This window comes from Streptopelia decaocto (assembly GCF_964273445.1).
Source record: "Streptopelia decaocto genome assembly, chromosome: 6".
NCBI classification, from domain to species: domain Eukaryota; kingdom Metazoa; phylum Chordata; class Aves; order Columbiformes; family Columbidae; genus Streptopelia; species Streptopelia decaocto.
The window spans coordinates 50,957,631-50,976,800 of record NC_138660.1 but is presented as its reverse complement, the minus strand read 5'-3'; the positions used below and the strand labels follow the sequence as shown (position 1 = coordinate 50,976,800).

At 37.9% G+C, this 19,170-nt stretch overlaps 1 protein-coding gene across 3 annotated transcripts in view; it reads right to left on the bottom strand.

Annotated features, from left to right (window-relative positions):
* Positions 1–19,170, bottom strand: part of RBMS1 (RNA binding motif single stranded interacting protein 1) — a 148,174-nt gene that overhangs the window by 30,301 nt on the left and 98,703 nt on the right. For all 3 annotated transcript variants that reach the window (XM_082055373.1, XM_082055374.1, XM_082055375.1), the window contains exons 3-4: positions 10,118–10,176; positions 7,135–7,226 (exon numbers count right to left, since the gene is read on the bottom strand). In XM_082055373.1, the coding sequence (XP_081911499.1) occupies positions 7,135–7,226; positions 10,118–10,176 (151 nt within the window). The remainder of the gene's footprint in view (positions 1–7,134; positions 7,227–10,117; positions 10,177–19,170) is intronic.

Below are 19,170 nucleotides of genomic sequence, written 5' to 3'. Positions count from 1 at the left end.
TTAAGATTCTTCATTTCTCATGCAGGGTCTCTCTTCAGCACGTTTTGAAACATACTGAAAGAGCTCCTATTTTCAGATTCTGGGCAATGTCCAGGAACTTGTGGGCTACTATAAGTATCCGTATTACTGAGGAAACTAGGAAGTCTTATTTTTAGCAATTCACATCAGCAAGTTTCTACCAGTCTTTTATCACAAAACACCTTTAGCCAGGTCTCTAGAACTTCTCTAGCAGAATATAATAATACAAAGATGTAGTGCTCTTGCAGATTAATGCACTTCTTATTCCTAAAAAGCACTCACAGCACTCAATAAGCTGACTACAAGATACAGTATTTCTCAGTAAAGGGATAGGAATGATCTACAGCTAATGTTAATTTGTGTAGAGAAGCGGTGATCAGGAGTCCTACATAACGCAAAATGCTCTACCATCATCTGAAAGACATTACAAAACCTCCCTGTGCGTGTGGAACTGTTCCTAAATTGCAAGCAAGAAACTTGGCAAAATGATAAGACATCTGTTTTCTCTTGCTCTGTGTAAGGTCAGAGCAAACAGATCGCCATTCAGAAACATGTGACTAGGCACTGCTCACAGCATGGAAGATCCTCTGGCTGGTAGGGAAAGGATTAAATGCTTGTCTGCCTTCGTATAGAAACTACTTTAAAATTTACAATTGGCCTGTGTCTCACTGAAATATGTCTGTTTTAGCCAGAGTTTTAATACTGTCTGACCACAGACTGCAAACAAGACAATTCAGTGGAAAAATCACTACCATAATCTTCACTTACTCTCCAGAATTGCATAAACACTATATACGAGTAATAAAAAAAAAAAATTTAATTCATTTTCACAGGCACATTTGTATTATAAAGAGGAATAAGAACTGTATGAAAAAGAATTTTTAACTGCAATAAGCTGTGTATTCAAGGGAAGGGGTTGTTAGCCATCTTATTTAATACAAATGCCATTCCTGAAATGATGGTCATTTAGCCCCCAGGCAAGCAAAATTTGGCTTCCCTTCTATTTATTTTATAATGGCTTCGAAGAACTTTTACGAATAAAAGGAGGAAAATCATTATATTTACTTAAAATAGTCTATTACAGTAGGACTTAATACTATCGGCTACAGAAAATACTACAAACTGGGTAAAAATAAAACTTTTCTTACAAAACAGTTGCTAAAAACTGCTGGAGAAATCTGCTTGAGTTAGCTCCTGCTTGCCTGTCATCTGTTCTTTGGCATTCAGAAGCCCAGATGCAGAATAAAAAAAATTCCAATTTGCCTACCTTCTCTCGTTAGATTAGTGCACTAGCTACCATGGTAACCTAAACTTATTTTCTTACTCTGCTCTGCAGGAATGAAAACTGATTTAATTCTCCAGAAGGCTGCTGCAGTGAAGACAAGTACAGAAAGCAATACATTATTAAAAGTCATAAAAGTTATCTGCTTCTCATTTTTTGCTAATTTAAAACCATGTTCTTCATCAGCGACATAAGACTGCCTTTAATGTATTGCATTAAATAGATGTGAAAAAGCCTTGATTTCTTTACAGAGATGAGGACAAGTGGCTAAGCAGCCTTTCCCTCCCCAAAACCCCACACCTGCTGTGCGGTTCACACTTTATATAGGGTGACAGTTCATCTTTTCCAAATACCTTTGGAAAAAAGTCACCTAAAATAATTTTAGAATATTAAAAAAAAAGTTCCCGCACTAAAACTGATTGGAAAGAAAGATAAAGCTACCAGCTTATGGGGAGTGCTTCACAGTTCTGCCTTTGTAACCATTAGTTAAAAATACAAAGATTCCAAATTCAGGTAATCTCTGGGTTCTGGAGGATTGATGTGAACTTGGACATTGGGCCAATAGTTATCACAAACTAAAAACCACCCCTGTGTAATGAGTTTCAGAGAGTTTGGTCTGTTGCTTTGAAGGCCAACAAACTTCTTCAGAAAATGGAAATTGTACCTTAAGAATGGTGGAAGACTTAGCAAATGATGGTACAATATACTTTGCATTGTTATCACAGGCATCCTTCTGACACAATTTGAATAAGAAACAATTCTAGAGCTGGCCCTAATTTTTTGCACAAACCTAAAATAGCTGAAAATATTTAGTAAGTTGTTAACATGAGAGTTAATACAATACGAGCTGGAGCACAGTTAATTGTGTCAGTGGAAGTGGAGATTTTAAGGAGGAGGAAATTATAACATAATGAATCTGAAGCCCTAAGTCATAAAAATGTGCAAATGGGGGGAAATTTCTGAATGGATAAACAATGAGTCTTCCCCCAAAAATGCACATTCATATATGGAACAGCATTTCTTGGCTCAAATTAACGAGTTTCATTGCCCATAGAAATCTTCCGTGTTCATGGATTACTTTTATGAGTTCTATTATAGATGGCATATATTTACTAAACCTAAGTTTGTGCTTCCATAGGAAAAAAAAATAATGAAAACACAAACTGGAAAAGAATGAATATCACTTGTTCAAGTTACAATCTTGAAAATTTTAGAGTTGTACTTATGAAAGAACTAAAAATCTTATTAATAGAGAGAGAGAGAGAATAAAGGAGATATGAATGAAGGCAAGGTCTTCAATAACATAGAGTCTGGAGGACCAGGCTCATTGGATTACGGTTGGACTTGATCTTTGAGGATCTCTGCAAACCTAAACGATTCTGTTCTATGACTGAGTCTGTAACAATTGTGTTGGACTCGAATGGTTAAATCATTTTAAAGGGAGGGCACTAGACTAATTTTAAGGACAGGGCTGACATACAATTGTGAGAACTCTGGAATGTATGTTAATCCTGCTTGTGATGCCCAAAGTATATTACAAGCTCTTGGCAAAAAGTGGTAACTCCATACATAGAACGGTTTCAGTAGATATATTTTCTCAAGAACTTTTTAACCTACCCAGACAAGATGGCTCCATAAATGTCACTGCCACCCCAGGAAGGAAGTTGGTAAGCACTTGATGAACTCTGAGCTGCCACAGCCAGGCTGGTGTTACAGCTGGTTGTGTATCTCTACCTTGTTATCAGTACAATAGAGATATTCTTTAGCTGACTTTATCTGGGCTGCAAACACAATCATTCTCCTCCTGGCTTAAGTTTGCTAGATAGAAAGATGAGAACAACTGTGGTTTTTATTAACCATTCTTATTCAGTAGTTCTTTTTTACCCTCTATATTTACACATTAGTTTATATCCAGAAGAATAAGAACCAAATTCGACTTCCCAATTGAAAGTGACACTTTTCCAATCATTTGAAACACAATTACTTCAGGAACTACAGTTGAACTGAGCTGAATACCATTTGATGAGACAGAATTCTGGCTGACACTGACTCAAATACCTTAAGTTCAAGGTCAAAATCTTACAAAGATTTAGGTCACTTATATCTCTATAGCATTTAGACCTCACCATCTCTAAAATGTCCCTTACAGATTCTCAGGTTTTTAAATACACATTGAAAATGCCAATATATAATAGATTTTCTGTGTACCTCTTTCTTCCTATACAAAGTCATTTGCTATCTGAACAGCTATTTCACTGATTTTACATGTGAGGTGCAAGGAAGAGAAGAGAGACATTTCTCAGAAAGTTCACTCTGACAGTGACCGTAACAACTTTTCTAACAAAGAAAATGGGCAGAGCTTTTCCATATTACTACTAATCTTATCTAAGAATGCACAGCTCTGCAAAATCAGAGCTTTTGAACTTGTTGGTTTATTATCGAAGCATTCCTCTAAGAGCAAGGACAATAAACTGATTACAGCAAGGAAATTTAAGAAATTAAAATGAATGAAAATAAAAACTAGACAGCCAGTTACTAACCAGCTTAGAAATAACAGTACTCTTGCAGAACATATATCTGTACTTTATCTCTAAGAGATAAGCTACTGGTTTTGTGCCAGGTCCTGAAAGAAGCCAGCCATCACTACAGCTCACATCACCTCCTGATCACCTTCCACAGCCACTTGTACCCACTGAAAAAGATGACTGCCCAGGCTGAACACTGGCAATGGTCAGTGTCAGGAGAGGAGACGGGCAATAACCCATCACCCTCATTTCAAATTACCGTCCAAAAGCTACTCCTATCCTCTGGCAATGCAGTAGCATCTCATGTGGGCTCCTAGTAGCATTATCTGACCAACAAGAATTGTTGGAGGCATTTCTGTTACAGCAGTGACTGGAAGATAATGTTAACCAGCACGGAACAAACCCCTTCCCAAGCTGCTGCGCCTTTGTCAAGTGTTCCCAATTCAGATCTCAGAGACAGCAGAATAACTAAAGACATAATGTTTCTTGAGCCGTGGTCTGACACTGGGTTTCTTCACTGACACTATAACATGACATCTCTCAAATCATGGTCAGTTCTCCAGAAACAGCGAACCCCCTGGAACAGATTTGGCAGGATGTGGTGTGAAGCCCTGTCTCAGGCCCCAGGCCCTCCCGGTCTGCTCAACAATAGCCAAAACACAGTGGGCAAGACTGTATTTTTCTGGAGTCAGGTCAACTTCGAAGCAGACCACTGAGTACAGCATGATCTAACCCCATGGATAGGAAAAGCTCACAAAAACAAATATTTGAAGTTATCTATATAAAACTAACAAAGGTTTTAATATGTATAATCTGAACCACTTCTACTAAACTAGGATTTGTAGATGATCTTGCTCATGTGAGTAATTTTTAAGTCACTGACATACAGCTGCAGCAGGACACTGAGAAAAGGGGTTTATGGCAGCCAGAGTCAGAACAAAGCTTCAGCAATAACATCTCCTCCTTCGGCTGCTGCGGGTCAGGGGCCACCACTGCATCTGGGTGGAGGGTGAGAAAACTGAGGATCTGTGCTGTGGGTGAGACCCAGGACACAGCCCAGTAACAATGCCTTCCCACGGACAAATAGTGCCAAGGGGTATTTATTTCTCTTTGAAACTGAAGAAGCCATAGTGGTCAGTGAGGAAATCCATTGGCCAGACAGCTGAGAAACTGTCCTCCAGATCTTTCCCCTGCGACATTCAGACTAAAGCCCAAACAGTTTCACTACAAAAAGACCATTTCAGATGGTAATGTGGAAAAGGATAAAATATGAATTAAAAATATAAAGGATAAAATTTAAATAAAAATACACAAACACACAAATACACAAACTTTAATAGTGTCTTGCCTGTGAAGAGTTTGATTTGCTAAACTTGCCAAAACAACTATAAGTGACCAATTCCCAACTTGGAGCATTCAAATGGAAGTAGGATTTTCAGACCAAAAGAGAGCAGCACTGCCCAGGAAACAACAACATCCAATGGCACAAAACAGCCAAATCAAAGCACTCAAACTCCTAGTCACTTGTGACTATTTGTTGTGGTACTGTTCATTAGGTTAGTTTTGGGGTTGGGTTTTTTAATAATTCAAACCCTCTTTCCATGTTAAGAGGTAGAACAAGTTTCACTGGAATGCAAATTTTATAGTTACAGATTTCCCACAGGTCACCAAGTTTGACACAATGTCAGATAAATCAATCAAAACTGTCACGTACTATGGTGCACGTTTTCTCATTAATGCCAGCAGAAAGAAATACTCTCAATATTGCAACTGCCAGAGGAAATGAGTCAGAAAAATATACTATTGGAAAAATTAAGAAACTATTCATTAGATAACTATAGTGAATTATTAGAGCTTCTCTGTCTATTCAAGAAGACAATTAAGCCAGACATTGAAATTCATTAGCAAAATGAATTTACGTAACTTAACAGTCTCTTTTCTGCCCTCCTACCTTGATATCAAATCCATAAGATGGCAGACAGGGACTAAAAAATCTGGTGTATATTTTAAAGTGATTACCTAAAAGCTAAAGATTAGTTAGGAGTTCTTTTTTAAGCATACATAAAACCTTATTAAAAAAAAAGGTGTTTTCCAGTAAGCATGTATGTTTGTGTCATAGCTGTAATGAAACATGCATTAAGTATGAAACATATGGTTTCCATTTTGTTGCCCTGGAATCCATCCAAAGACATTTTATGTTGTTAGCTTAACTGTTCTCCTCAGCTGAGAAGCTGTGGAAAATATTTCATCTGAAAAAAATCTGTACCTAATGGATAACTAGAAAAGATTTGCTAGATGTGTGGCAGACTATTCAAAAAAGCATCTGAGATCACTATTTTATTACTGGATCTTTTTTTAAATTAGACACAATTTTCAAACTAAAAAAAAAATGCTGTAAGGGGTACCACAAATGACATGAACACATTATGTTGGTAATATTTTCTTATTTAATAAATTAGTAGTGGTGTTTATGGCACTCTGTTGGAACCAGGCCATCTGACCTAACAAGAACACGTGACAAAATCATTACTAATGTATCCTCTCCCTGATTTCATAGATTTCAGAAACTTATGCTGAAAGACCACTCATCTGAAGATCACTTTTGGCTAATAACCTGGTTCAGAGGCAAAGATCAGTAAAAATGAGAGAAAAAAGAAGAAAGATCATGCTTCTTTATTTTTAATAATACTTGGGTTTGCCCTGATGCAGAAATAGGTTGTCAGAGTTGGCTAAGAATTTCAAGATATCTATCATGAATGCCCAGGTTCAAGCTTTACCTACATTAACAGAAAATATACTAGAAAAGCTGAAGAAAAAGTCACAAGGTTAAATTTTGCCATGCTATGCTTCAAAATTCATCCCCAAATTGCAAGGCTGCTAACCTTAGTAACAGCAATTAGACAAGGTACAAAACCTTTCATACCTTTGTGATGTAAAGTATTTCAACTATTGATTTGTTCCAGGAAATAACATGTTGCATTTAAACCATTTAGTATGCTGTAGATCTTACAATTTATTGCTTTTGATGAAGCCAATGGAAAACAGTATAATGAATAAATTGCTAAATCCAAGTCTCTAGTTTGCCGACTTTACCATACTACATTTCTTTATTTCATTAATTGAAATTATTTGGGATGCAGCGGTCAAAAGCCCCTGTTTTGTAATCATAGTATATCATGTGGGGCGTGATGACTGTGCTCTCTGTAAAGGGCCTGCAACTTGAAAATTCACATTGCTGATGCTCTGCTAACGTACAAGCTTTTCATCTTCACATCACATTGCAAGAATTAGCCAGTTATTTTAACTCACCTTTGCCATCTGTGCTTGGACTCCACTAGCCTTTAAAGCAGAAACTGCCTTCTGAGCAGCTGCTGGGCTGTCAAAGTCAACAAAACCGTAACCTGAAATAGAAACCGTATTTAATTAATGAGACAGCAACCAGCTTATAATCAAACAGTTCATATGCTACTAGCACGGTTATTTAATACAATTTTCTTGTTGGTGAAGAGAGAAAAACCGAACCCCCAAGTTCTATATGTAGTGCCAAAAAAACAATAAACCAATCTACCAAAGTCCTTCAGGCCTGAACTGGTAAGGATCTACACTAGCAGAACAAATCCATGTCCACTCATTATCAGGATTTTGTACAAATTACTAACAAGTAGTATGGTGGCTTGCTTTTTGTTATCGGATATGTACCTTCCAAGAGTAAATGTGACATCATCATTTTATTTATCATAGAGATCACTGAGTAAAGCGTAATCTTAATTTTTCCAAACTAAATTCTTAGACCAGTTTGAATAAGTAACTAATAAGCCTATAAGTTACACATCATTTACTCAAAACAGAGAGAGGAATTTACTTTAAAAGACATATACCTACTGCTTCATAACCCAATTTTTTGTGAATTCATTGTATGTACATAAAAGTTAAATTTAAAAAGTTAGCAAAAACTCAGCTCAATGAAAGCAAGGGAGTTTCTCCCATTATTGTTACTGAAACCAGAATGTAAAAAAATTATGCTGAAAGCATTTTCTATGCCATATAATGCAAACTTTAAATGTTAAAGTAAACCTAAAGTTAATTGCAACATTTTCCATGTATTTGCAGCAACTTATTCTTATTCTGAACAATAATGTACAGGTCATGGATTCCAGGACATCTGAGCAGTGATATATCTTGGCCTTCACAGACACTGATGTTACAGGCTGGGATTTTTAATGCAACCTGGGAGATGGATGCTCAGATCTCACCAAAAGGTGGTCACAGTTTGGAAGCTACTTCTCCTACATGTTATTGCAAACCTTATTCTGTATTTCCCAACCCCCTTCCTTCCCACCAGTGAACAGCCTCAAATATTAAAGAAATCCCTCTCCAATGTGTAAGTTAGGTTAATAGAAAACAAAGAAAAAACTCAACAACTAAAAAAAGCTAAACAAAAACTAAAAAAAAAAACACCAACTAAAAAAAAGCTCTAGAGGAATAGAAAATTGAATTAATTCTTCAGAAGGTAACAGTATTCTCTTATGGCGTGTCTATAATGAGGACAAAATGTTTGTGTAAAGAAATAACTGAATCAGCTTTGAAGTTCTTAACTCAGGAAAAACAACTCATGTAGCTTTGTACATCAGCACAAGCTTATTTTACATGGCAAGAAGCTGAAGAAACGAGGATGTTGTTCTGTGTAATGTGGTGTTGTGGACTGTTAAATCTTGACACGAAACAGAATTCACTCACATCAAGTTTTGTGCTGCCAAGGCAAAACTAGCTTTCCAAACCCCAAACAAGCTTTCCAAACCCATGACAGCCCAGGTTATCGCCACCACCACACTGCAGGGCGCAATACAGACCAAGTTACACACTGACACCAAGCACAACACCGAAGCCGGCTTTGCCATCTTCTAGATAATACACACAAAGTAAATTACTTGTTGCTCCAGTTAGTTTAAATCTGGAAAGAGCTGTCAATATTTTAGTTCAATTCCAGTTAGATATCTTCATTCTGCCTACTTATGTTGCTACTGTAATTTCAACGACATGCAGTGAGCTTCCCTGCAGCCTTAACTTGCTGTATATTGTTACAACGGACAGTTAGCTACTGCTTTTCACCAACAAGATTTAAAATCTATATTGGAAAAGTCAGCTTAAATCTCTTACAACATTAATGTGAGAATTTCTGTATCACTGACAGAGCTACTGAAATCTTCAGGAACTGGGAGAATGGACAGAATAAATCACTTAAGTGCTATCAGATATGTATTAGTGAATTAAAATAATTGAAAAGGGCGTATGATCCTTCCTAGTCACAATACACACAGATGACATCTGCATACAAAAGCTGGGGGGGAAAAAAAAAAAAACAAAATAGAAATTTCTGTTTCCAAACTGTCCACACCCCTTTAATTGCTTAAGATGGGCTGCCAAGAAGCTATGCCCCTGCACTGCTTCCAACTTCTGCATAAAAACTGTGTCTTGATTAACGATGAACTCTCCTCTCCCTGCCTCTGCCTATCAGCTTTACGCTCATTCATGAGCTTTGTGCTTATTAAGACTGCTAAATCAGCTGACTTAATTCTCCGCTTTGCTTAGAAATTATCCTCTTAATTGTAGAAAAGAAAGTCTGAAATCTGATATTTCGGTGCCTACTACCACAGCTTCTCTCACCCTGCATGTTGCTGGGTATGAGCTCACTGTAATTGCAAAGAGTGATGAAAATCAGTGAACTGATGCATCCAGCTTATCTACAGGACTTCTAGTATTTTTTTCCAGTTGCAATTACTCGAGTGAAAATGAACCTTCTCTTTGCTCCCAACACATTCAATTGCATATAACAAAACACAATTAGAGTACTGGAACATGTAATTAAGTGCTGCTTTAAACTACTCTAATCAATGAAGCTGATTTCCACAACATATAATTTTTTCAGATGTTTAGTAGAGTTGAATGGTCTTCTGTACACTTCCCTAGTTTCTCCAGGCAAAAGGGGAAAAGCTGCTTTTAACTCCATTTTTGTTTCTAAAACAGAGGCGAACTGCCAGCCAGCACTGTGCGTGTCAGCTCCGCTCCAGCCTGGCTGCATCACTGACACAGGCTGTCTGCCAGCTCTGCTGGAAGCAAACGTATTGAATACACTGACCGTGGGCAAGAATAAGACTAGGTTAGGAATAAGAATGGGAAAAACCAAACCAAACCAAACAAAAAACTTGAATGTACATAAAATTCAACATTAGTGTATTTTAGAGAATCAATTGGGACGTGCAGGTTAATGTAATATAAAGGCTAACATACATACCTTTGCATTTGTTTGTTGTCTTATCCAAAATAGCCTTTGTGGATACAATTTTCCCATACCTAAAATGTATTATACATATGTAAGAAAAATGAGAAAAAACATCCTATATACAACAGATACCAAATTCACATTATTTTATATCCTATTACCCTTCACTTTTAAGAAAATGGAATAATACAGACTGTATAATTGTATAATGAAAACTCATGTAGATAGAAGTGACAAAAAGACCATCAATTTCAAGCATGAGGTTGTTCCATTCAGTGTTCTCAGTGGCACAACAGAATCACAAAACAAGCCAGAGAAAATCCTGGTACATGTAAGAAACCATGTTTTAGAGATAAGCTTGGAGTTTTTCAGTATATATACCAAACAAAGCAGAGAAACTGCGTTGTCAGTGTTAGCCTTGCTAGGTAATGGGGTATAGGAGGGGGGAAGTGAAAACTTAGATCTCTCTTCTCCCCTCCCCACTGAAAAAGATTAAAAATGCTGTTCTGGAAGGTGACAAGTGCAAGTAATATTTACAAAAGCTGATCAGCAAAGGTGGTAAACAATTTTCTGTATTTTTAAACAGGAAATTGAAATGTAAACAATTTCAACAAAAACATTTCTCAGGAAAGTTTCAACTTTTTTAAAAAACAAAACAAAACAAACAAACAAACAAACAAACAAAACCAGATTCATTGCCTGTTCCTCAGCTTCTCAGTAACTGGGCAGTCCAGGTGCCAATCTGCCGCACAGTTCACAGGTGAGCATCCAGAGATGCAAGAGCAATTAAGCTTGGGAAACTGGGGGACAGTAATCCCAGCTACAAGAACAATTGCTGTTTCTGAAGTGCTCTGCAAAATTTATCAGTATTACTTTTTTGAACAAATTTAGAGTAGAATTTGTCGCTGCTGGTGAAAACTTGAAATTTTCCTTGTAAGTCAAATCCCAGTTTCCATTTAAAAAAGCAACTCCCTTGGCCTGAATCAGCAGTGGAATGAAAAAAGGAGCACAGGTTTCCCAAATTCCTTAGCACAACCTCCTCTGTTTCCTTGTGAGCCGCAGTTGATACAGTGTGCAAGTATACAACAGAAAAAACATGCAACATGAGATTGTTTTCACACAATAATCTAACTTATTACATTAACAGGTATACCTAAGCACTGTGTGCTAAGAGGTTCGTTATCATTGTACAAGAACACAAAATGAACTGAAAATTATGATAAAAGTTATTAGAATAAGAAAGTGGAATTTGAGGAAAAATGAAGCTTTGCCAGTTCAACTGCTAAATATAACTTCAACAGAGTACCATTTCAAAATCATATTATTTCAAAAGATAACTAACTCCATTTCTGAAGTGGTTATATTACTCTTAAAAGTTCTTCAAAATATATGAGAAGTCTAATAAATAAAAGTTAAGCTTAGTTAATTAAGATTACTCAAATAACTCTTCACTTGCAAAGTGACAGTTATTCAAGGATGAAACCTATTTACAAAGTACTTTCCCCATACAGAACATTAAATTACATGTTTCAGTGTAGTTATCACTCTTTGTGACCAGTTGCAAGCACCTGCTGTTTATTCAATGAGTTACTGTATAGCTTCAAATAGTTGCAAAGGGGTAAACCTGGGACAGTAGGTGTTAGCTTCCTTATTGTATCTGAAATGGTGAGCATCTACACTGATACAAAATAGAACTATCCATCTACAGCCTGAGAATGTACATGCATCAATGAAAATCAGTGCATGCCTAAACACATTCTGCTAGAAGCTGTAATAAGCAACACAAATTGTGCCTAAAAGATGAAGCAGGTACTTCCTTATTAGTACCACTTATTTTCCAGATATGTCATTCCATTTAGAAAGCTCTATACCTCCTGAGTCAAAACTTCTGAAACTTTCTCCAGCATTTTTCAGAGTGCAGAGCAAATGTATATGTTATAAACAAGAAAGGCAAGCAAATCAGGGACACTGCCATTCAAGATCCACTAAATTCCTGTCTCCCGAGCCACTTACATGCAGCATTATATTTGACAGTCAGAATTCTCCATACCCTACCAGCTTCCCTAAGCTTCTTAAAGTGAAGAGCTACACAACCTTTTGTGGGAAAAAAAATACCTGAAATATTATCTCACCCCTGCTACTGTTTCAGTTCTTGGAAGTGTAGAAAGTGAGAAACTACAGCACTGGGTATCTGTGTGAACACAGTAACTGCAGCTCTCAGCCAGTCTGGTCATGGAGGTGGGTCAGGGGCTGGCTGTGGACTGAGCCAGCCCACAGATGCTGACACACGCCAGCCCATAAACATATGTCTGCATGTCTGTTCCTTACAACCACTTCATGGACTGTCTTCCAACGTGCAAGAGCACTAGTGATTGAGTCCACTGTCCTAGGTAGCACAGCTCCTGCAAAGAACCAGCTGCCATGGAAGACTGCCAAGAAGTTTCATCAGTGTGAGCCTGGGAACAGTTCAGAGAACCAGTAAAACAATAGCAGCTATCGCCAGGATTTCTCCTACAATTTTCCCTGTGAACACCCCTCCCAAGTGCTATAGCTCTCCACTCACGTCATTAAGCACAGAAATGCAGTTTACCCCACTGCAGCCCGGGCAGAGGGATACATCCCGTCCTCGCTCCCACCCTGTGGTCTGATATCAGAGGAAATTACTCCTTGCAGTTCCTCATAAGTGCTTCCTTCAAATGATGACTGTCACAAAAATCTACTTCCTTCCTCCTGAATTCTGCAGTCCTAAAGCTGCTTTGTCGTGGTTTAACCCAAGCTAGCAACACAACCACGATAGTCACTCACTCACCCCCCTCCACACCGTCAAGTAAGGGAGAGAATAGAAAAGGGAGGGAGAAACTTGGATTGAGACACAGTTTAATAAAACAACAAAATACTAATACACTGCTAGTAAATATATCTATAACAGAAATAGAACATAAAAGATACTCAATGCAATTCCTCACAAACTCCATCCACACGGAGCAGCCAGTCCCAGGAAAAAGCACCTGGTCCCAACAGTCAATCCCAGTGAGAGAAAAGAGGAAAAGCAGAACGGCCCAGAGGTTTTTGCAAAACAGCAGGATGGCAAAAAGCTAAACCAATGGCAGTCCTGAACAGAACTGCCCCGGCTCTGACAAAAAGAGCGAAGAAAGCCAAGAAGCCAGAGAGAATGAGAGAGATAGCAGAAGATCCCAACTCTCCTTAAATATGAAGCATAACACTAATGGGATGGAACTCTTATTGATGTCCCCCTTCCTCAATGCCTCACACCTGTGGGCAGAATGCTCAGAGTGTCCTTGGCTCTCAGACCAGAGCAATTAAAAATATTAACTCTGTCCTGGGGTGTTATCTCTTGTTCTCAAACTAAGTCCAAATAATGACCATGCTAGCTATGAAAAAGAAAGGTTTCTAGCTGCATGAATAAAATTAACTCATTTTCAGTCAAACCAGCACATGCTGTTAACACAGGCTCGTGCATTCATTTGTTAGTTGCAACTGCAATCGAGACCCACCAGACATCAATGAGCTATAAAACACACCAAACTCATGGTGCAAACTAATATGTACTGCCCGCTTACAAAAAAGAATGTAGCAAGCAAGAGAAAGTGTAGATTCCAAAGATGTCTATGATGTTAGGTCTTGCCTGGAGATCATAATTCCTCCCAAAGCTCACACACATCAAGCTGTCTTAGGCACCCTGCTGAGGCTACTCTTCTGCTCCAACACCTTCCTGCACACTTCTCAAGACTTGCTACCTAAGGCAGAGCACATCTCTCAGGGTTGGTAGCATCACTTCTACAATGACTAGTAATTGCTCATTCCCCCTCCTCTAAAGCAACTTTTAAAAATACACTTTCTTTTAAATTAACAGTGCTAATCTTGAGAAATAACTGCTAATCTGGCTTGTGACAAGCAACTGGGTATTCCTTAGTAAGTAGGTTATTTTTCTCCCCAAAATAACATCAAATGAATGTTCAGCAGCACTAAAGAGGGGTTTTTTTTGTTTGTGGGATTTTTGTTTGGTTTGGGGTTTTTTGGGTTTTTGATTGTGTTGTGGTTTTGTTTGGTTTTTTGGGTTTTTTTTGGTTTGGTTTTTTTTTTTTGAGTGCTACTAACACATTCTTTTTTTAGTCTGAATTGGCTTTGGAGGTGGAAAGATGTTTTCAGCTTTGCATCTCTTTTCTATACAGCACTTATACCAAAGTCAACAAATGTATTAAGGAAGAGAGGGATTGGGTAAGAGACAGGTAAATAATTGCCAGGGTGCTTTGGTTATGGGATTAAAAGGAGTATGTTCAGTAACAGTCTGTGTACCAGTGTACAAGCTATCATTATAGTATAGAACACCAATGCAAATGTATATTAGGATAAGAGATAAAAAAGAAACTTGTTCAAAAGCCAAATGAGGAAGATTGCTGCTTAATAGGGTAATGCTTACAGCTGCCCACTACATACTCTTCATGCAGAAACTAAAGGGTTACCCCACCATCTCAGCTGCCCCAAGATCTACTGCCAGGCAACATGAATGTCAAAACACAGCACCATACCTTTGTCTAATTACATACTTTTGAAGTGGAAGGCTTGAAGCACAGCATGAGCATACACTTTTTAAAAATCACATTGTTCAGCAATATGGTCAAACCCAGTACAAATAATCACATCGACAGATTTATTACAAATAGCTAGGAACACTTTTTGACATTTAAAACATCTCTGAAGCTTAATTTTGGTGACCTCTGTGATGATGAAAGAAAAGGGTCCCTAGAAAACTAAGTACATGGATCAAACCGAAACAGCGTTTATTTTTCTCCCTTTGTACATCTGCTAGTATAACAAACATACTTGCAAACGCGAGGGCGATAAGATGCCATCATGAGCATATCAAAGAATGGAGAATGAAATAGCTTAAAATCTCTGCGACAAGCGCTGTTTTGAGTGCTGAAAGAACTTATCTGTGTGTGCATTAGGGGAGGTACAATAAGAACAGGCAGTGAGAGGCTTGATAGGGGTTGTCTGGAATGAATTGTTCAAATCTTTGTGCACAATAGCTTAACGTAATATACCTCATACCACCAAGCTCACAGTGCTTCCTTTTGCAGTGCTTTCAAACTGTCTTCCAGTTTGTGCTGTGAAGGGTTTCTCTACCACCTGACACTGACCCGGACACTAACATGCCAGAAGGATCCCTGCTGCCATGGGAAGTCCTTCCCTTTTAGAGCTGCTGCATCCTCAACTGTCCAGAACTTTATGTTGAAGATGAGCAGTGTTCTCTCTTCACTCAAGTCCAGTTCAGCTGTAAAAAGAGCATTCCTAGAGATCCTGCTGCTATTCCTTGCATTACTGTAGTGCTGTCAGAACTCCTCTGCTATGCAGAAACAATGCCACATATCTTCTATGTTTATTCTAGTTTAATTTTTACATCTTAGCATTTTATCACTGCCCTTCATGGAATGTTCTTTATTTCTAAGAGCCTGAATCATGTGGTAAAACCAGGCATGGATTTCATCACATTTAAGTGGCTCTGAGTACATCAGGTGGAATTGTGAAAGGAAAGAGAACCTGGCTGAATACAAAAATTTCAGTAAGAAGCCATTATTCTGACCAGGTGACCAAATTTGAGAGAGAGCACAACAAACAGGCAGATCTCGCAAGAAGGACCATGTGGTGAGCAGATCAGTTAATCCTAAAATACACTGTAGTTGCTGAATGGATTCACATCAAAATAAACCTTGCTTTAGACTAGGGTAGATAACTAGAAGAAAACAGATAAAGCAAATACTTCCAAAGCAATTCCTGTATATTAATTGCAACCCAAAAAAACATGCAGGTGGAGATGCTTAATCTCTATACCAGCTTAAAAGAACAAAAACCAAAACAAAAACCCCACACAAACAAAAAACACACACACTTTCTTATTCAGACATGTTCTTCTTCAATGCCCAACATGGTCAGTGGGCACCGTGCATGGGCTCTAAATGGAGTAAATTCCTGCTTGAAAGGGAATAATATTATCCTTCAGTGTGACCCTAAATAAGTGCATGTAACAAACACAACAAACACTGACTTCCGCAAATCAGCGATGTGCAACTTTTAAGACAGCCAAAACACTTACATGAAATTACTGGTCTTAATAGCCAAGCCCCCACCACAGTCTCTGTCACTTGTAGGCTATGTGGAAGTCCAACCCATCCATCTCAAGTGAGACCTGCACTGGAGGCTCCCGAGCAGTCCATGGGATGCCCGCGCCTGTGCTGCACTTCTCAGATCCTCTACACCACCTGGTGCAAAAGGAGCAAAGAAAATTCCCTGCAACTGAGGCAAAGAGTCAAGGGAGCTGTCAGCAAGAGCTGACTTGGTACAGCTGGCTCCCAAACCTCACTGCTCTTCCAGAGTGTTCAGGGCGCTTCTCAGCCAACAGCGCGGCCAAGGGAACACAATTAGCCACAGCAATCTTTTCTGCTGGATCCAAAACCCACCTCTGAGCAGTAAAAAAGGTTTTATCTGGCTCACACACCTCTCCCTCTTTGCTGCAGCTTTGGAAAGTGGTGCACTGAACCTTAAGCCCTTGTTCCCTTTTAAGTGTAGATAAACACAGGGAGTTTTTGTTTTTCCATGTCTCAAATTTTTTATTTCCCAATGAGGGCAATTTCAGAAAATAACTGTCAATACAATACTGGTAGTCCTTGTGATAGCCTATTCAAATCCTGCTATTTAATTACAGGTTAATGTTCTTTTACAAAAACTTGATAAATAAATTCATTCAGTCCAGCAGAATACTGAGTTTGGAGAACAGAATCAAACCATATGGTTTCCATTTTTAAATTCTTCTTCACCACATCTATGCCCCAGTGTAGAAAGAGACATTGCTGAGAACATTTTGTCCATATTTTGTTTTCTGTTGTTGGAAGACACACTGTTCTTTGAGAAACTCTTTGGAATCATGCAATTGCTTTATGGCCATCACAAACCTAAAGATCTGCTACCAGAACATAAAGAGTACCTACCACCAAAAGCTGGACCAATTATTTTTAGCACATAATTAAACATTACGTAAAAAGTTGCAGTTATGTTTTTCTTGGTTTTATTTGCACAGTTAACAGGTATGCATAATCCAGCTTAGTACAATTTGTGTTTTGAAATTGTTATAAACTTGACTAATTTGCTTTGTCCCGCAAAATCTCCTGTACTCGCTTCAAATACTGAAGCACTGGGTTAACCAGCTCAGCCAGATGTGTCCTGTTTCAGGCATTGGATCATATTTTCTACTACATGCAAAGCAGGACTTCCTTACGAACCTAAATGTAAGTTACAGTGACGATGACTCTCTGTCAAAGGGACCTGTGGTTTTGACACAAAACTACTTCCTTTCTTTCTTATTAATAGCCTCTGACTCTCTGGTACTTCAGAGAGAAAGATGGTATTTTCAAAATATCCAGATATCCAAGTAGTTCTCCTGGTCATTTTTTATTATTTCACTTGGGAGACAAAATTTCCAAATAAGTCAGAATTTATTAGTATGGAGGCCAACTCCTGTTTTGATTGTCTTTAGGAAATGACTAAAATTACTGTTTGTCCATTAATGTAAAGACTATTTTTGATGAGTTAGGATCTGTGTACTAAAAAAACCCCTAAACACACACACACACACACACACACAAAAAAACCAACACAAAAAACAAACCCACCCATCAAAACACAAAAGACCACACAAACACAACCCCCTCCTCCCCACAAAAAGGCCACCCCTATCCCACAGATCTTTGGATTTACTGTCAATTCGATATTCTTACATGCTGCTGTAAATTCTTCACAAGATCAAGAAAGCTTTCTTCACGACCTCTCTACCTTTAATTCTTCATTTAAGTTTTGTATATTTATGTTTTCAATAAGAATCGGTGGATAAAAGCATGTATCATCATCATCATTACTGATGATTATCAATACTAGTACAAACTAGTTTTACTGTGGTATGTACAATCTTTTCTTCAGGCTTAGGTTACAATTCCAGATTTCACCAATAAGTAATGAAAAGTAGCAAAACCAGATGCAAAATCAGATCAGCTCTTACAGTTAGCCATCCGTAGAAGAGCAGATGCTCAGCATAATGGACATACACAACTTGCTGCAATGTGAACAAATGCCTTCTCATCTTCTTGGACAGTATTAATTTTAATGATAAAAAGCACTATTTCATGAACACTTATTTGGTTTATAGTGTACAAGCTCTACACAAACGTAACTACTCCATAGCTAAAAAGAACCAGAAATTTTAAACTTGAAAGAACAGCAAAGTTACACACAGGAAGATGATTTTGGAGATGATTATTTTTCAGCTACCTATTTTGTTTTTGTTAAGTGTAGCTATTTTGAGGTTTAGCTGAGGATGAGCTGTGGGGATAGGGAAGAAATGTGTTCAGAATCAGGAAATGCTTGCTTCCTCTTGCTTTGTAGAGATGTTAATAATCTATATCCACTCCTTAGAAGTTGACTGAAAGTCAAGAGGAAAAAGTCTTGTTAGCATCCTCAGCTATTTTTATGACATTTTGCAAAGGTTTTTCAATTAGTATGCTCCTTTTGCACAACAAATTGATTATCTTAAAAGCGCAACTTGCTGTACAATGGCCTTTCATTTAGCACCACAGAGGAAAATTGCTTTTTTAAATACCTTTAGGTATTTAAAATGTTTAAGACATATTACAGTTGATGCTCAAACAGCATTCCTAATGTGGCTTTCTAGTGTGTACTAAACCAACAGATTTCCAACAATTCCCTACACAGGTGTATACTCCACCAATCTTAAATCAACAAATAATGTCATGCTTATTTATTTTTACTTTAAAAGGTTAACAATGTTGCAAAATGTGGAAAAAAGTTATTCTTCAGTACTGTGATGACAAAATCACAGAGAAAGAAAAAAAAACAAAATAAAAATCCATGAAGCCTCCTCCCAAAGAGCTTTTGGAGTTGGCAGGAAGGCTCTCATAGTCTTCCCTGTCAGGAATCGAGAAGAATTCAACTGATGCTACTTTGAGATAAATAAAACAGCAGTAGAATTAAAAAAA